The 19,656-nt window shown below is 37.1% G+C and overlaps 1 protein-coding gene across 1 annotated transcript in view; it reads left to right on the top strand.

Moving 5' to 3' along the window:
- The first annotated feature begins 6,576 nt into the window (after positions 1-6,576).
- The window catches only part of LOC125242001 (octopamine receptor beta-3R-like), a 32,394-nt gene continuing 19,314 nt past the window's right edge, over positions 6,577-19,656 (top strand). The window contains exon 1 of the mRNA XM_048150699.1: positions 6,577-7,429. Within this exon, the coding sequence (XP_048006656.1) occupies positions 6,592-7,429 (838 nt within the window). The 5' untranslated portion in view covers positions 6,577-6,591. The remainder of the gene's footprint in view (positions 7,430-19,656) is intronic.

The following is a 19,656-nucleotide window of genomic DNA, read 5'->3' as shown; positions in this document are numbered from 1 at the left end:
TTACTCTTGGCCACAGACTATTAGCCAAAGGCAAAGACGTGGCCTACGATGGAGTGAGCTCGCCCAGAAGATGCCTGTTCACTCTTGATTTGAAGGTTGCCGGGTTATATGAGCTCGGAAATATAGCCGCCGGAAAGGAATTCCACTCCTTGGCAGTGCGCATAAGAAAAGAAGAAGCAAAGCGCTTCGTGCGAATTCGCGGAATATCTACCAAGTAAGGATGGAAACCGGTAGTTTGGTTTAAGATATTTTTCGTCACCGAAAACGACTGGTAAATATTTTAACATGATATTTCGCACATAAGTTCAGAACAAGTCATTGGTACGAGCCGAACCTGCGACCTCCACATTAAAAGTCGCTCGCTCTTACCGCTACCTAGACCATCAGCACTTTTTTGACAGATTAATAGGTATAAATATAGAGGATTAAGAAATAGTAAATCTGATAATAACAATAAATTGAGATGTACATAAGGTACAAGGTACTGTTAAGTAAATAAAAATTAAAATTTTGAAAACACCCCCAACCGCGACATAGGTATGTAGTAGACTGATTTTCATGAAACATGGCTAAGAACACTCCCGACTAACTCAGCTTTCAGACAAGACAATTAAATCTAAATCGGTTCATCCGTTCGGGAGCTACGATGCCATAGGCAGACATACACACAGACATACAGACAAACAGACAGACAGACAGATACGTCAAACTTATAACACCCCGTCGTTTTTGCGTCGGGGGTTAAAAATACAAAATAGAAAAATTCCTTCTTTTCACTGTTTTTTTGGAAAAAGTACCAATCTGTTTACTACGTTTAAAGCTTAAACATTTTTTACCTACTTTTATAAACCTGACAAGGTGCTTCTTACCCTGATTACCTTAGGGAACATCACGTAATATCGCTGTCATAACATTTTGCGTTGCGAATTTTTACCAAAATAAGTATAATCTTATCAGAGAGCATATAAAAACTGGCTATTTTCTTATCTTCTTCTTTTTTTATTTTTTTACGTGGCATCTCTGTCCCGGAGGTCAGAGTCTACATGTATTTAATACAAGGGGGCCCTGTAATAAAAGCAAATAATTAAACTGTAGGCTTACTACATAAATTAACCGACTTTTGTTCAGAGACTTTTAAAAAATATGAAGTCATCAGCGACGAATTGACGTGATTTTTTAAGTGGAGATAGTTGAAGGTATGGAGAGTGACATAAGCTACCTTTTGTCTCTTTCTAACGTGAGCGAAGCCGCGGGAAAAAGCTAGTACAAAATAAATATTGCCTTCAATGTTCACCATTAGTGTCAGTTGTCATTGACGTTGTCCATCATGCTTTAGACTTAACAAAATTTGCAAAAAATACCCCGTAGTACGAGTATAAACTTTCAAGGGTGATAAAAATCAAAATACCAATTCATTATTTTTAAAATCGGGACTTAATCGCGTATAACTACATATTAAACTGACCTCCAACGTTTCAAGGACGGCGTTGTCCCCGTGGTCTCGGAGAAGACTGGCTTGAAATGACATCAACACCTTCTGACAGCCGCGCGAGTTTTTCGAACTACCCGCACTTGGTTTTGATTATCAACTTGAACTGTTTGCGCACTAGGGATGTTACTCTGTCGACATACAACACTGACGATATTTGATTTAACGACTGTCGATATTATTTTCGGCTTACACTTATTAATGACAGGATTCCATGTGGATGAGATCCTAAAACCTTCGTCCCGATTGAAATTGCGATGTTTTTTGATTTCAATGGCTTCACGCACTTTTCTAAAAAAAGAAAAAAAAGAAAAAAAAAAAGAAAAGAAACGGAACGGACAACGCCGTCCTTGAAACGTTGGAGGTCAGTTTAATATGTAGTTATACGCGATTAAGTCCCGATTTTAAAAATAATGAATTGGTATTTTGATTTTTATCACCCTTGAAAGTTTATACTCGTACTACGGGGTATTTTTTGCAAATTTTGTTAAGTCTAAAGCATGATGGACAACGTCAATGACAACTGACACTAATGGTGAACATTGAAGGCAATATTTATTTTGTACTAGCTTTTTCCCGCGGCTTCGCTCACGTTAGAAAGAGACAAAAGGTAGCTTATGTCACTCTCCATACCTTCAACTATCTCCACTTAAAAAATCACGTCAATTCGTCGCTGATGACTTCATATTTTTTAAAAGTCTCTGAACAAAAGTCGGTTAATTTATGTAGTAAGCCTACAGTTTAATTATTTGCTTTTATTACAGGGCCCCCTTGTATTAAATACATGTAGACTCTGACCTCCGGGACAGAGATGCCACGTAAAAAAATAAAAAAAGAAGAAGATAAGAAAATAGCCAGTTTTTATATGCTCTCTGATAAGATTATACTTATTTTGGTAAAAATTCGCAACGCAAAATGTTATGACAGCGATATTACGTGATGTTCCCTAAGGTAATCAGGGTAAGAAGCACCTTGTCAGGTTTATAAAAGTAGGTAAAAAATGTTTAAGCTTTAAACGTAGTAAACAGATTGGTACTTTTTCCAAAAAAACAGTGAAAAGAAGGAATTTTTTCTTTTCTTTTTTTTTTTTTTTTTTTTTCTTTTTTTAGAAAAGTGCGTGAAGCCATTGAAATCAAAAAACATCGCAATTTCAATCGGGACGAAGGTTTTAGGATCTCATCCACATGGAATCCTGTCATTAATAAGTGTAAGCCGAAAATAATATCGACAGTCGTTAAATCAAATATCGTCAGTGTTGTATGTCGACAGAGTAACATCCCTAGTGCGCAAACAGTTCAAGTTGATAATCAAAACCAAGTGCGGGTAGTTCGAAAAACTCGCGCGGCTGTCAGAAGGTGTTGATGTCATTTCAAGCCAGTCTTCTCCGAGACCACGGGGACAACGCCGTCCTTGAAACGTTGGAGGTCAGTTTAATATGTAGTTATACGCGATTAAGTCCCGATTTTAAAAATAATGATGTGTAATAATCGTGAAAGTTTAAATCAAAATACCAATTCTTTTCAAAAATCGCTTCAGAACAAAATGTTGGAGTACGTAATAGGTATGTCGTAGGGAAATAGCCAGAACAGAGTTTTGATCAAATATCTGAGGGATATGATCAAATCACGCACGATGTCAAAATGGCGAATCCATTTCATCATTTCTCTAGAAAATTTCAGTGATTTGATAAATCCCTGACCTGTTTAGTGAAATCGTAAAATCGGCCAATAGACACGCCACGTTTCGTCATTTAAATAGATTTGATTAGGGGTTTCATAAAATCCCTAAACCACGACAGTAAGTTGACGAAACGAACTTACAAAGTCAACTAGTTTTATGCTCTTCACTTTATTCTGTCTTTTCTTGTCTAAAATACCATTATTTTCAGGAAAATTACTAATTTTCTTATCACAAGCAATTGACGCTTTATTAGGTAATTTTTCACTTTATCGCTTTAAGTTTCTTTGAGAGTAATGCCGTCTACTTTAGGGGATAATAAGTTATTATTTCAATAAGTTATCTACACTTTATAAAATGAAGTCCGTCGTTGCGTCTGTCTGAATTTCTGTATGTTTGTTTATATGGAAGTCAAAGGACTCTATTCGGATTTCCTTGCGGTTTTCACCTATGAATTTGCTTGAGGGTACTTTGAATAATTTGGCAAGAGTTTTTGTGCAGTACTCATTGTGTAGGTACACTCGTAGAAATATCACATCCATTTTTGATTTTACTAATCTTCTAAGAAGTCTTAAAAAATCACGGTAGCTAAAGAGCGTTTTTCAATAACGTTGCCCAGTCCGTTTGAGACATAACAACACATTATTATGATGAAATTAGGTATGTATCTTTTATAAGCCTACCAAAAAAATTTGCTATAATCCAACCTCTAATAGGCCACAGTAAAAGTACGTAAGCCTATTTGACTTTAGATATTCGAAAGCGGTTAATAAATATTTATATTTTAAGGATATTAACTTAAATTATTATTATGCTTTACTCCTAGTGCGAATCCAGGGCGGGTCGCTAGTTACTTCAATAAATTTAAAGTCTAATTCTGAAATTCTCGGCACTTAGGTGGCGGAGTAATTTGTCTTCGTTTCATTATCTTGTTCGTCCCTTGTCATATCATTAGCTAAATGCTTCATTTGGAAATCTTTGCGAAAGTTTCTTGTAATATTTTATGAGTAATAAGGGTCCTATAGTATAGACCTGAGGTACACCAATTTTATTTTCAATATTTTACGGAAACAAACCATTGTTTAAGAATTATTTGGAAAACCAAGAGGGTTTTGATGTCAAAAGAAAAAGAAATTTTATACTCTTACTTAATGTATGTCTATTTCCTTAACGTTTTTAATATCTATACTAATATTATAAATGGGAAAGTGTATGTGTGTCTGTTTGTTTGTCCATCTTTCACGGCAAGACGGAGCGACGAATTGACGTGATTTTTTAGGTGGAGATAGTTGGAGGGATGGAGAGTGACATAGGCTACTCTTTGTCTCTCTAATGCGAGCGAAGCCGCGGGCAAAAGCTAGTATAGTAATACGAGCTAAATGATCGCTTCACTAGTCTGCTATGTAACTATACCTAATATGTAGGTACGGAGACCTAAATGAACTCGGACCCAACCTCAGATTATGAGCTTAGGTCGAATCAGTGGGCGGTGAGTCCAATTCGGTCATCTAGAATGAATTATGAGTATAATCTACTATAAATTAGCCTAGATTATGTCATTTAAACAATATATGTACTATATAGAGGCAATGTACTGGCCACCTTAATAGAGAGTGATTATTTGGTAACTTGCAAACATTTCTTGGGTATATAAAAAGTCATACTAAACAACTCCATAAAGATTAAAAATAGTCTGTTTCATACATTTTGGCTATCTGACTATAATGTTCCATAGATGATTTTTTATTATTATTTTGAATTTGGTAATAAGTTACTCAAAAATAATAAAACGAACTTTTTAAACCAAATCCTAATTCACTTCCATATTCTATTATTTAATGGCGTCCAACTTCCGTTAATTAACGATTCTTGTCAAATGTAACAATTTCATTGAGATATTTTATTATAATGAAATTGTAAATTTAATTTCAGATTATATTTAATCCGTCTTTGATTGTTATTGCAGTTCGTGAAAGGAGAAATTTCAAATATACCTACATAAAATATGCAAATTCTTGTAAAGGTATTCAAAATGTATCCTTAATACAATTAACAAGAGCTACAGAGAATAATGAGCAATAGAACTCGACGATTTATATTTTATGATAGCCTCTTTTCCATAAGTAAATTTTCCCTTCTTATGTTTTGGTGATAAAGTATTTGTTTTGACCATTTCCAATTAACAAAATTAATGCCTACAGATAATAAAAGGTTATAAGATAAATAAGGTCTTTTCTGACTTCCGGTTTGAACGCCATCTTAGCTGTCTCGTGTCTTGAATAATTTATTTTTCTTTTGCTCATTAATGTTGTTTAAAATGTAATATCGATAGCATATTATGCAGTAAACTAATGTTGTAGTGAGAAGCTGACGAATAATTAATCTCGAAACGCGTTTAGCCACTTTTATGTCGTCAACGGCCAGTAGTCCACGTGCTCAAATCTAGCTATCAATTTACAAATGCTGACTCAGTGTACACTGTCGTACTTACCGTACCAAAATCACTAATTAATATTGGCTCATATAACCTTAACACTGGCGAAATAATCCCAATAATGGACTGAAGCCATTTAATTTTAAAAAACTAACTAAGGTCTTTTCTGTATCAAGGCGTTTATGATTGAAGTATGAAAGTATTCCGATATATGTGGTGGTGGTGTATCTTCATTCGACGCCCCTGCTGTGGTGTGAGTGGTCCCTTCCGCACTGGGCGCTGTGGGGGCTGTAGCGGGTCGCGCCTCTTCTTCGTGAGGCGGTCTGCCGTCATCTTTTGGAGGATGACTGAGCTTCCGGTAATTGCTAGCCCTACCGCTACCGGCCGTTATTCAACCCCGCGACCCCCTAGCCACGGTGATACCGTTTGAGCGGGGCCAAGTTTCGGGGCCGCAGTGAAGGCGACCGGCAGCTCGGGCTAGCGTGGGCGATTCAATGTGTATCAATCAACTATTCTACGTAAAATTAAAGAAAAGTATTTTTGGAGAGTGTATTATAGGTACTATCAGCTGCAAAAGTACATGGCGAATTTATCAATGAATTCATTCATAATTTCTCCATGCACTTTTGCAGCTGATAGTACATTAACTATGTTGATTTAATGTGAGGTTTTCTTAGAAATATAGAGGCTGGACCAAAGTTTAAATTTCGTCCTTTTGTCGACAGATGGCGCTCTTCGCAGCGAGGTAGAACTGCGCGGGCGCGGCACCGAGCCAGCGTTCCTCCACGAGCTTCACTCGACGCTGGCTCCGCCCGCCGCGCCCGACCACCACTGGCACCTCACGCTCCTGCTCATCATCAAGGCCCTCATCTTCTCCACGATCATCCTTGGCGCCCTCTTCGGCAACGCCCTCGTCATCATATCAGTCCATCGGCATCGAAAACTTCGCGTCCTCACCAACTATTACGTCGTCAGCTTGGCTGTCGCTGATATGCTCGTCGCCTTATGTGCGATGACGTTTAACGCCAGCGCTGAGCTCACCGGTGTTTGGCTGTTCGGACCTCTAGTCTGTGATATGTTCAATTCCTTTGACGTTTACTTCTCAACCGCTTCCATATTACATCTATGCTGCATATCAGTAGATCGCTATTACGCTATAGTCAGACCCTTAGAGTACCCAGTCACAATGACACACAGAACTGTATGTTTTATGCTTGCTAATGTCTGGGTCTGGCCAGCTTTGATAAGCTTCGTCCCAATATTCATGGGCTGGTACACGACGGAGCAAGATCGTCAGTATAGAAGAGCGAATCCTGACGTGTGCATATTTAAAGCTAACATGATTTACGCTATGGTATCCTCAAGTATTTCCTTCTGGATACCAAGTTTAGTAATGATATCGATGTACTGTAGGATCTTCAGAGAAGCGATAAGACAAAGAGAGGCGCTGACGCGGACTTCATCGAATATACTTCTGAATTCAGTCCATTTGCGGCATACGTCGCACGCGGCGCATCATTCGCACTACTTACATCCAGACAGACGTCCATCAGACATAAGTCCAAACTACAGTACATTTACTGAATGCCCGGAAGAGACAGAGTTCGGAGAAGCAGTAATGACAGTTGGTGATGTGTGTACGAGTAAGGAGGCTAGTCCGAGGAAGTCTGTGAACGTGAGCTGTGACACTGCCAGCTCGGGGTACTGTTCTGGAGGGTCTAACAAGAGGTCGTCGAGTGGACAGCCTCCTACGGGGTGGAGGCCTAGCTGTTCTTCGGCTGTTGCTTCGAAGGAACTTGCGAAGGCTGCGACGGAGCTCAATGCACAAGGTAATTTTACTTTTTTTTTAATTTCATTCACCACTACCTGCTTTAGGGTGATCTGAAGTTCTTAGGGTAAATTTAGAAAATAAGAGAAAAAGAGTACCTAATCGCGGATCGTATATCACAGGATGTTACTGTAAATATATTTAGTAAGTTTAATTTTTTCAAATGTTAGGTAAGTATGCATTTTTTTTAATGTAAGTGGCATTATAATTCTATGAGGATTCCATAATAGGTCGAATTTGAAAACAACCAGTGCCAAGTTATAAATGTTTAGAAACGTTTACAAATTTATATTGAGTATCTAAAAACTTAAAGTTTATCATCATGTTTGTTATTTCGTAACAAGTAAGGTGCAAAAGTGATGCATGAAACAGGAAGCAATATTAATTACAATTTTAAAAATTAAAATTTTGGAAAAAACCTCGACCGTGACATAGTGGACCAATTTTCATGAAAAATGGCTAAGAACACTCCCGACTAACTCAGCTTTCAAACAAAAAAAAACTAAATCTAAATCGGTTCATCTGTTCGGGAGCTACGATGCCACAGACAGACACACACACAGACAGACAGACCGACAGACAAGACTACCAGACCTACAGACAGACAGACAGACACGTCAAACTTATAACACCCCGTCGTTTTTGCGTCGGGGGTTAAAAATTCCTTCCATCCACAGATAATCTTTCTCGAAATAATTTCGCATAAATCCCTATATCTGAATTCTGAATCCACCTCTAAATAATTTTGCATAAGCCCCGTTACCTGGCCCCGTAGCCGAATGGCATTTCTCCGACGCCAAACGAAAGCGATACGCCGCTGGCTCTGTCGCGCCAATACGCAAGCGCGATAGAGATAGATATCTACTAGCGCTTCGTTTCGTGAGCGTTTCGTGAGCGATTGTGCCATTCGGCTAGCCACCCTGGGATGCTTGAACCATATTCAAAATAGTTCCGGCTTCTAAAGAGAATATGCAATTGCAAGGAATGCTTTACAAGCAATACCCGTCACATACAGTCAGCAACAAAGCTATGAATACAGCCAAAGTGTCAAAAATATGTATACAGTACTTTATTACATACATACATACATTCAATCACGCCTGTATCCCATAAAGGGGTAGGCAGAGCACATGAAACTACTAAAGCTTCAGGGCCACTCTTGGCAAATAAGGGGTTAAAACGAAACTGTGGCATTGCAGTGACAGGTTGCCAGCCTCTCGCTTACACCACAATTTAACCCATATCCCATAGTCGCCTTCTACGACACCCACGGGAAGAAAGGGGGTGGTGAAATTCTTAACCCGCCACCACATAGGTCCCCGCCCTTTATTGCCCGTACATTAAGATGTGTGTACATTTTGCCACTTTGTCTGTACAGCTTGGTTGCTGACTGTACGACGGTCTAATTTCACAGGCAGGTTTTCGGTTCAAATATCTATCCAATGTGAGAGGGTCTTTACATGATCCTTTCGACAAATACATCCAAGGCTAGCCGAATGACAATTATTGAGGCTAAACGCCAATCAAAACGCAGTCGCGCTCTGTCGCGCCAATACGGATGAGCGATAGAGATAGATACGAAAGCAATGAGAATTTGTACATTTGGCTACGTAGCCTGAGGGTGAAAGCGTTGAGTTCGTGAGATTGCTTACAAGGCGTGTCCCGTCGATGTACTTATGTGTATCCTTATGGTTATAGTACAGATAGCAAACGAAGTAACTGTTCTATCTAAATTTTGGCCCTTCTAATAAATGACCTTTTTTTTCATTTACTGAAAAGTGACACAATACTATTGTGACAACACTCATATCCATATTTAAAAATATTTTAAGCGGGTTACTCACGTATTAAGTCGATATAGCGTTCGACATGTTCGATCTCGCCACGGTGACGTCGCCCGCGCCGCCGACCCCCCCTGCGCCTGTCCTCAGCAGCCGCGCGCACCGAGCAAGCGCCCGCAGTATACGTCGCGCTCTCGACATGTAAAGGCGGGGTCGCTACTCTTGAGAAAGGTTCTCGAAATTGAACCGAAACATGTCGAACGCTATATCGACTTAATACGTGAGTAACCCGCTTAAAATATTTTTAAATATGTATGAGTCTCACGGGAGTTTTATAGTTAAAACACTCATATCCCTTTAAAAAAAAGTAGGACATTTCTTCCCTTAGCGCTCAAGACACAACCCCTTTCCGAAATAATCATCCTCCTTGCATTATCCCAATATTCGCCACGGCTCGAGGGAGCCAAGTCTGCTTTGACAATTAATTTCAAAATTTGGCGTAGACATTAGTTTTACGAAGGCGACTGCCATCTGACCTTCCAAACCCGAAGGGTAAGGTCCGGTTTCGTCACAATGTTTTCCTTCACCGAAAAGATGATTGAATGTTGTACCGACCCCACATAACGTGGGATAAGGGTAGGAGGAAGAAGAAGAAGGTAAGAAATTACAAACATCTGGTACACCAAAAGGGTTTCGTACCGGCCTTAAGAGAAAATTCTTTGTAACTCTGACATAAAAAATAAATCGCAAAACTTATACTTAGTTAAACTCTCTTAAACGGGAAACTTTGCAAATTTACCTCAACCCTTAAGTTGAAGTTGTTAATGTCAATTACGTTGAGATACTGAGACAGTTTCTTCACAGCCTACAGACAACATTAGGCTGGTTGCACATTCACTTAATAAATAAATAAATATTTAAATTTGTTTTTTATCATGCAGAAACGTCTGCGAGCGATATTACATATTTTTAAATTAAAAGAAAAATGGAAAAATTCACACCTCCGGCAGGAAGGCCAAAGGCCAAAGGTCGCAGGTTCGAGTCCTGCCGGAAGTGTGAATTTTTCCATTTTTCCTTTAATTTAAAAATATTAAATAAATATTTAGTTATTAAAAGATTGACTGAGCACGGTAAGCTCAAGAAGGCTTCTGTTGTGCTGATACAAATACTTATATACATAGAAATCATCCATCATGACTCAGGAACAAATATCTGTGCCCATCGCACAAATAAATGCCCTTATTTTCGGGATTCGAATCCGGGACCGCGTCTTAGCAGGCAGGGTCACTAAGTGCTAGGCCGGACCAGTCGCCAAAATACTATACATTCAAATACTTGAATAGAAAACCCCATCGCAACCTCGCTACGCTCTAAATTTGCGGAATTATAAGAGCGGAATTTAAATCTGCACTACGTACTTGCCAAGAAAAATTAAATTAAATATTGGAATCTTTGGCTATCTCGTGTGTCAATATTGGCACGTGCGGTTAAACAACTATTCCCCCTTGTAAAACAAAAAAACTAATATTGAATATTTATTTAATAATCATTTCCTCGTTGTTTTGTTCAATGTGCACCCAGCCCTTACTCGTATATTTGTACTTAGAGTTGCACACTTGTACATTAACAATTTTCTTTAGTAAAAAGTTATAAACTTTCTTATGATTACTGAGACTAAAATGTGCTTCTTATTGCTCAAAACTTTACATATCTCAAGTAACTCGTCTAAACTCGTTGGGATGAGTTGAGGAAGTCAAATGTATGTCATTTTACTTTACGCGACTTTCTTCAACTTGGGACGTTAAGATTCATGAGATAACTTAATTACGTAGACTCTGAGTTTATACTTTTGATGCGCTGACTTTTCGCTTAATTTATTACCTACATTTTTATAGGTACTATTTATGTTTTGTTTTTATAAGAAATATTTTATTTTCTGCGATGGCTCAGCGACCCGAAGTGGATCTTGGCCTCCGACACTAGATTCCGCCATTTGCTTCTATCCTGTGCGATCAGGCCCCGTAGCCGAATGGCATTTCTCCGACGCCAAACTAAAGCGATACGCCGCTGGCTCTGTCGCGCCAATACGCAAGCGCGATAGAGATAGATATCTACTAGCGCTTCGTTTCGTGAGCGTTTCGTGAGCGTTTGTGCCATTCGGCTAGCCACCCTGATGCCACTCCGTCACTATAATGCCGTGTCTTGCGTGGGCGACGGTCGCGCGACAGTCGCCGTCGTTTCTCATCGCATCGTCTACTTCCATATCGATAAGGTTTGATTTCGTATGCGTCGCGTCGCCGTCGCGCGACCATCGCGCGACCGTCGCCCACGCAAGCCACGGCGTAAGAAATGATGAATCATAATTATCTATAAGTAATACAGATATAGTGCGAAAAGATTTGCCTTCGTATTGTCACGGAAACGTACGAACGTGTCATGCTATTTCAGCCAGTCTCAGTACAAGATGTACTGACATTGACTGAACTAGCATGACAAATACGAAAGTTGTTGAAAAAATACGAAGGAAACCCTTTTCGCACTATATTTGTATGTACCTTGAAACGAGTAATTCTTGTAAGTATATTTTTTTTCGTTATACATACATACATACATACATACATACAATCACGCCTGTATCCCATAAAGGGGTAGGCAGAGCACATGAAACTACTAAAGCTTCAGGGCCACTCTTGGCAAATAAGGGGTTAAAAGAAAACGAAACTGTGGCATTGCAGTGACAGGTTGCCAGCCTCTCGCCTACACCACAATTTAACCCATATCCTATAGTCGCTTTCTACGACACCCACGGGAAGAAAGGGGATGGTGAAATTCTTAACCCGTCACCACACAGGCAATAAGAAAAGAAAACTCACAGTAAAGTTTTGTACTTATTTTTATTTATTTATATATACCGGCGATCTCGGAAACCGCTGTAACGATTTCTGAAATTTGTTATACTGTGGGGGTTTTTGAAAGTGAAAAGGGAAATTTCATTCTAACTTAGGTCCCAGGAAACTCAAATTTTCGAGTTTTCGAATTAGGAGCGAAGTTCGGTCGCCCAGGGTCTAAGTAATAAACGAAATACATAAAATTTAAATTTCGAAGTAAAATCTGGAGAAGACTTTGGTTGGTAACCAAAAACAATCAAAGAAAGCCGTCTAGTAAATATAACTTATATTTTCAAAAAACTGTACATTGTTAATGTAACCACAATTTTCATTATACATATTTAATACATTTTGTGAACAGTAAGAACCTTTAATAACAAAACCACGACACGGGTAAGCGGTTGTAAACATTTTGAGGTATGATAAAAAATAAATAAGTACTTCTTTTTTAAGAACGTTATTCATTCTACACGTTAACACAAGGTATTGTTATATAAATCTTCAGTTTTTTTTTTTATTACATTTGAGTTTTGATATAAAATACAAATATTGTGTTTAATATTATTTTATCAATTTAAGGAATGTTTTCCTCTTGGTTTTGTATATTTGTAACATAACTTGTCTTGTTTACCTACAACCAATTTACAAAAAAAAAAAAAAACGTCGGGAAATTTGGCGGAAAACTGTTATATAAAAACCCAGTGTGGGAGCACCATTAAATAAAAGTAACAGTGATAAACACGCCAGTGACCAATAGATAACACTTTTCTGTAATATGCATTGAGAACAAACCGGCCATTTTAGACAACTTTTATTTTTACCCTAAGTAGGTAGTTAAAATTGTAAGTAAATAAATAGTTAAATATAAGTTATTGTCCAGAATAACAATGAAAACAAAAACCGCACATCGTAAACCGCTTAAACAAACAAAAACCCATGCGGTTTCACGGTTTTCGCGACCCGACCGTATTTGTCTTATCCCACAAAAGGTCCCCTATATTTTAAATTTAAATTCGCCCGAAACTTTTAGTTTCGTACATTTAAATGGAATTTTGTTTGGGTCGAATAAATTTTCGTTTATGAACGTCCTTAATTGGGTAAGTAACTGGGGTGTGATTAAAATGCTAAGGGATCCTGTTTTGTAAAACAAATCACGTAACAAAGGGTCCCCAAGGTACTCGTTCAGGGATAAAATTGGATGCCAATATACCTTTGGACCGATCGTTTGATGAAGTAAGAGTTTTATTATTATAATTGGGCTTAGTCTTGGTCACAGACTAGCCAAAGGCAAAGACGTGGCCTACGATGGAGTGAGCTCGCCCAGAAGATGCCTGTTCAGTTGTTCACCCTTGATTTGAAGGTGACGTATGTGGCAAACTACCCTACTTAGCAGCCTTTTTTTGATACTCACTTTTTTGTTCGAACATATAACATACATAGTATATTGCTTAGTTACTAGCACTTCCAGAATTATTATATACGGGCGCTTTGCTCCGTTCATACTATACAACACAATTCATTTATTCGTTATAAACATTACAAATAATACAATACAAAAACTTTTTACAACTTATTACAACACGATATAAAATTGTCATTTACCACGAAATGGCTACTATCTGCCGACGTACCCGAATGGCAATCGTCGACGCTATACGCCGGATCTATCGCACCAATACGCCAGAGATAGATTGAAATAGATATCTACGAAACTGATATTATCGTGAGCTTTTGTGCATTTGGCTACGTACCCTGATCCAGTATCAGAAGTAGAAATGATGTCAAAGGAAAAAATCACAGATGCAGCCTAAATATATAAGTTATTGGTCCTTCATCCGATATAATAGCGGACATCGGATAATGTAAAACGCACTAACACTGCTCTCTCACCACTGTTGACCTCTAATAATTTTATTTTTGTATAAAAAAATACCAGCTTGTGAAATACTCGTTGAATTGAAAAACAAAGTTTCGATTTCCTCAACCTATTCCTGGAGGTATTTGGGCATATTTTTATTTTGTCGGTTCCACTTTTTTTTCTTCCTGGAATTTTTTGCACTTTTTCTATTCAGAGCTCTTTCAATTCTACAAGGAGGCAAAAAATGTCCCAAATATCCATACATTTGTTTGCCTTGCTCTGTGTTTCAGTCAAACAAGTTGTATGAAAAATTGTAACTCAGTGGAAAAAATAATGTTGGTAAGATATTTTTTTCCTGCGAAATCGAAAGAGCTCATGATTCTGAGTAGAAAAAGTTCCCACAGTTGGAAAGAAAAGTAGAACAGACAAGAAAATAAAAATATGCACATCTAACGGGTGATAACGCATACATACGAAACCGTCGTAAATAATGCATAATTTAGTTGACATTAACAATTGGACATGTAAAAATAATTTAAATATCAATATGACAAAGACATTTTTTATTCAATTCTACTCATATAATAGTGATCCAATTAAATTAAATATCAATTATAATAATTTATCAATATCCAAATGTGAAAATATTAAGTTTTTAGGTTTATTCATTGACCAGCATCTCAACTGGAAGGTACATGTAAATGCTGTGTGTAGTAGACTAGATAGGTTTGTCTTTGCGCTAAGAAAATTAAGAAATACAGTAAATTTTGAAGCAGCGGTCACAGCCTATCACGGCGTGGTATCTTCAGTTCTAAATTATGGACTATTACTGTGGGGAAATTCTGTTGATTTCGAACGAGCATTTATATTGCAAAAGAAATGTGTCCGTGCAATAATGAAAGCCTGGGTAATGGATACCTGCCGGCCACTATTTCAGAAATTAAAAATATTACCACTGCCTTGCATGTATATTAAAAAAGCACTGTTGCTTGTAAAAAGCCGTCCACTTTATTCCATATGAGATCGGAGTATTTCTCAAGCCAAAGAACCCAATACCAAAACCTTCTATACCAACCTCGGTGCAACTTGGATATATATAAGAAGAATGCGTACAACATGTGCATAGTTATTTATAATAGTCTTCCCGATACTATTAAGACACTAAATGCTCTAGAGTATAAGAAGAAAGTCACCAGTTTTCTTCTAGAACACTGTTTTTACAGCGTGAAAGAATATTTAGAATATGATAGTTGATAGAATTAGAATAATTAAAATTAAAATATTAAGCATGTATTACGTTGTGAATCTTTTATTATGAATTATGTTGTTGAAATGGAATTGAATTTTAAATTATAGCTATATTTAGTATAGGTATAATATAGTATTTTTATGTAAAATATTTTGCATGTCGTTTTGTGCGACTGAATACTGTACACCATCCTACATAATAACACCTGTGTATTCTAGAAATAAGTATTCTTGCAAATAAACGATTTATCTTATCTTATCTTATCTAACATTATTTGTAATGTTCGCACCACAAACCAAAAAAACTTTTGACAATAAAAAATAAATAAGTATGAAATGGGAAGAAAGAAACACGAATACGAAGTTGTTACATTAATATTCTAAAAGCGTTCTTTCCCCAGCTCTCTTATTGATTCAAAAAAATATTCGATTTTTCCAAGAATTGTACCGAAAAGAATAATCTAATTATGTTAAGAAAACTTAGTCAAACAGAACGAAGTATAATTTAATACATTTTATTACTGAAATTGACGGATTATATTAGATTGTCTTGATTCGCTTAAAACTTTTTAATTTGTTGAAGATAAGGTTAGAACTGTGTAAAGTTTGGAGACAATTCAATACTCTTTAAAAATTGCAATTATTCTTATTTAATTTAGAAATAAAAAAATGTAATACCTACGCACGAATAGATATAAATTTATATGTATCTTTGCATAGATAATAAATATTTCACAGCGTAACTCTATATTATTACTGAAAGCAGTAGGCGTCTCTATAATTGAATAAATCTATTACAGTACATGTTTTATAAAAAAAAAAAAAGTTTTCCTCTACAAAGGTTAATGGAATTGATAATTAGAGAAGAATTTTCCTTTTCACTTAAATGTGTACTTTATAAATTTATTACGGTACCATGAGTTCAGAATACATAACTTGATAAAAAAAGTTTAACAGAAAATGTATGTCACTGCGTCGAAATATCGGGAGCTCGACTAAAATCAAAACAGTGGTCACGGTCTATCCCGGTCAATTTAAAATATTCAAAACTCAATGTAAACCTACATTGGTATAACTATTTGCGATTTTATCTTCCGTTTTTTTTTAATCCTTAAGATCAGATGACGCCGCAAAAGAAACGAACTTTAACAAAACACTAAAGTCACTATAAATCTTTAACACAACCGAAACTGAACCTAAACACAGTTTCATTAAACTTGGCAGAATAACGAGGGGCCCGTCAGTAAACTGCCAAACTGATGGTATCTGAATAATGGATTAGTCGGTCTGTCTGCAGCAGCTGTTATAACTCGATACTTTCTTAGAAATGTTGCCGACCCATGGCTTGATGACGTTCTAAAAATAAGGAAGTAATGGATTAGGAAATGATTGTCATTTGTTCACCAGACCTGTTCGTCGCCTTGCTATTTCCTGTTTGCCCGACCCAACCATACGCAGGCTGGCCCCGACTCCAAAAATAATTGATTTGTTTATAATTTGGATGTTTAGATTATTGCAATCCGATAAGAAATCTGAATTCGAAGGTTTATTATTTTTGGCTTTTTAGTTTCTCCGTATTTTGTAACACGCTTTTTTTGAAGGCGGTTTTATTTTTTTGTTAAAAAGTTAATTTATTTGTTGATTTTTAGTGGTTCCTAGTGATATTATATGTATCAGTCTGAATATATGTACAGTAGTGAAAGAATTATCCTTTAACTCCTAACCATTGAGGAGTTGACCTTCCATCATCAGCTCGGCCACTTAAAATTATTACCATCAGGCGTAAATACTGGTGTACCTTTGAAAAATACACTAAAAACATTACATGTGCCTATAACATTTGAAGAGTTCCCTCGATTTCTCCAAGATCCCATCATCAGACCCCGACTTGGTGCCAATGGGACCATCTCGGGGTTATACCCGTTCGATCAAAAAAAAAATTTTGAAAATCGGTCCACGATTCTCGGAGATATCGAGTAACATACATACAAAAAAAAAAAAAAAAAAAAATTCAGTCGAATTGAGAACCTCCTCCTTTTTTGAAGTCGGTTAAAAATAAGTTACTATTTTGAGAACAAATTGACAAATATGTTGGTGACCCCTGACTTGATCAGATGGAAATCAGATGCGCGGCACTTTTTTTCTAGAAATGTCAAACCTCTGATTTTATGACGTTCTATATAGTACATTACCAAGGATCGGACAAACGCCCGTCATTTCGAAAATGTAACTCTGTTCCGTACAGTAGAGACTTCCTTATTTTATGATGTTAACATTTTTTTATTTTATAAGATTTTTTAAATAACACTGTGACACAAAATATCTATTTAGACGGTCCCAACCCTTTCTGATGACCATGATTGTGACCAACAAACGATTATGAATATTTTATATCGAATTTTTATCTATTGAGTAAAACTAATTTATCAATATTTACCTACTTCATATAGGATATCATCAAATCAGATAAATACATACTCATACTTCATTTCGATGACATTGTTTACTACTGGCCATTTAGATTAAATACGTAATATTTCGATCATAGGTATTTGTCAGGCTTTGACATTGTCTCTTTAGAAACACATTTTCTTTAACCAAATCGATTTCTTTAATTATTAATTATGCCTCCAAGACGTCCGGCAAGTGAAGAATGTATACGATCATGGATTTCTTCCTATCCAGATTTATTATTCGACGGATTCCAATTGCGTTGCCGTATTTGTCACTGGATATAAATTATATGGTCCAATAAATTTATAAAACACTTACAATTTTTTTATTAACATAAGGAAGTCTCTGCTGTACGGAACAGGGTTACATTTTCGAAATGACGGGCGTTTGTCCGATCCTTGTACATTACGATACAAGTTCGGTAAAGGTTAAATTTGAAACAAATGACGATAAAATTAAAACACGACAAAAGGGAGAGTAGTATTTACGACACGAGTTCCAAATTACTTCTCCGCGCGTGTAACTTTCGACATAGATACATAAAGTACTACCATTACGTATTAAAACAAAATTCCTTTTCTCAAACATGCAATGAAATATTGTCTTCACGTTCCTTAAAATGGGCTGGGAAGTAACGCTTTTTGGGCGCAACAACTCGAGAGGACTGTAAAGGGATTTCATATTATTTTTTAGGCCTAGGCCTGCAAAGTAACTTTTTTTTTATAAAATATTGTCCTTTAGCGCATTTTTTTTTATTTCATTGTATGTTTGAGAAAAGCACTATACATGCCTCGGCGTGAAAACGGATTCCCGGCCTCGTATCCCTATCCGGCCTCGCTCGCACGCTCGCTCGGCCGTATATACCCACTTGGCCGGAAATCCTCATTTTCCCGGCCTCTGATGTAATGTACTATTAATAATTGCATGTATTTTGTTGTAACTGTATGTATATATATGGCAATAAACTTTTCTTATTCTTAATCTATTAGTGCGGAAAAAAAAACATCATTATGTAAAGTATGTAGGTAAATATTTCTTATAGGGATGTACCGACTATTGATTTGGCCGACTAGGCCGACTACCGACTAGTCGGCGCTTGGGTGGCCGATTAGTCGGCCGACTAGTCGGCTAGTCGGCCAGAACATAATTTTCGAGTAATTTATCAAAATTTTTGAATTACATTGGTCGTTTGTTGGCGCTTTTCATTATTTTTTAAAGGTTCAAAGGTCAATGAGAATATTGATATACAATTTCCATTTTTAACAAACGGTTTGGCTTGTACGCTCCCTAATAATGATTAATAATTTACAATAAAACTATTTGGGATCACCCTATGCGGAGCGTGACGTCAGATTAATGTCATCGGCATGAAAAATACGCTCCCTGAACATAACAAATAGGTTCATAATACAACAATATCAGCTGTTAATTTATGTTTGTACTGTTTTTCTATCACTTATAATGTGCCGACTAATCGGCCTTTTTCGCCGACTAGTCGCCGACTAATCGCCGACTACAAATATGGCCGGATAGTCGGCTTTCCCGACTAGTCGGCGACTAGTCGGTACATCCCTAATTTCTTATTAGAATAATTTGGTAAAATTTTCTTCTTCATCTGCGTATCACTTTTGACAGAGTGGTCGTGTAATGTTGTGTCCTGAGAGATACGTTTTGCAATTTTCCACCATTCTTCTCTGACGGCTGCCATAAAAAATTTTTGACAGAGTGGTCGTGTAATGTTGTGTCCTGAGAGATACGTTTTGCAATTTTCCACCATTCTTCTCTGACGGCTGCCATAAAAAATTTGTTATTTGTCAAGGGGGCAAAGTTGTTGTTTAACCGCACGTGCCAATATTTATATCCGAGCAAGCGAAAGATTCCAATATTGAACCGCGAGCGTAGCGAGTGGTTCATAAAGTGGAATCTTGAGCGTTGCGAGGGTTTCAAGGCACGAAGGTTAAACAAACTTTGCCGCCGAGTGAAACACAACATTTTTCAC

Source organism: Leguminivora glycinivorella, unplaced genomic scaffold (genome assembly GCF_023078275.1).
Source record: "Leguminivora glycinivorella isolate SPB_JAAS2020 unplaced genomic scaffold, LegGlyc_1.1 Scaffold1, whole genome shotgun sequence".
NCBI classification, from domain to species: domain Eukaryota; kingdom Metazoa; phylum Arthropoda; class Insecta; order Lepidoptera; family Tortricidae; genus Leguminivora; species Leguminivora glycinivorella.
The sequence above is the reverse complement of the archived record's forward strand: the minus strand, read 5'-3'. Positions and strand labels throughout refer to the sequence as shown.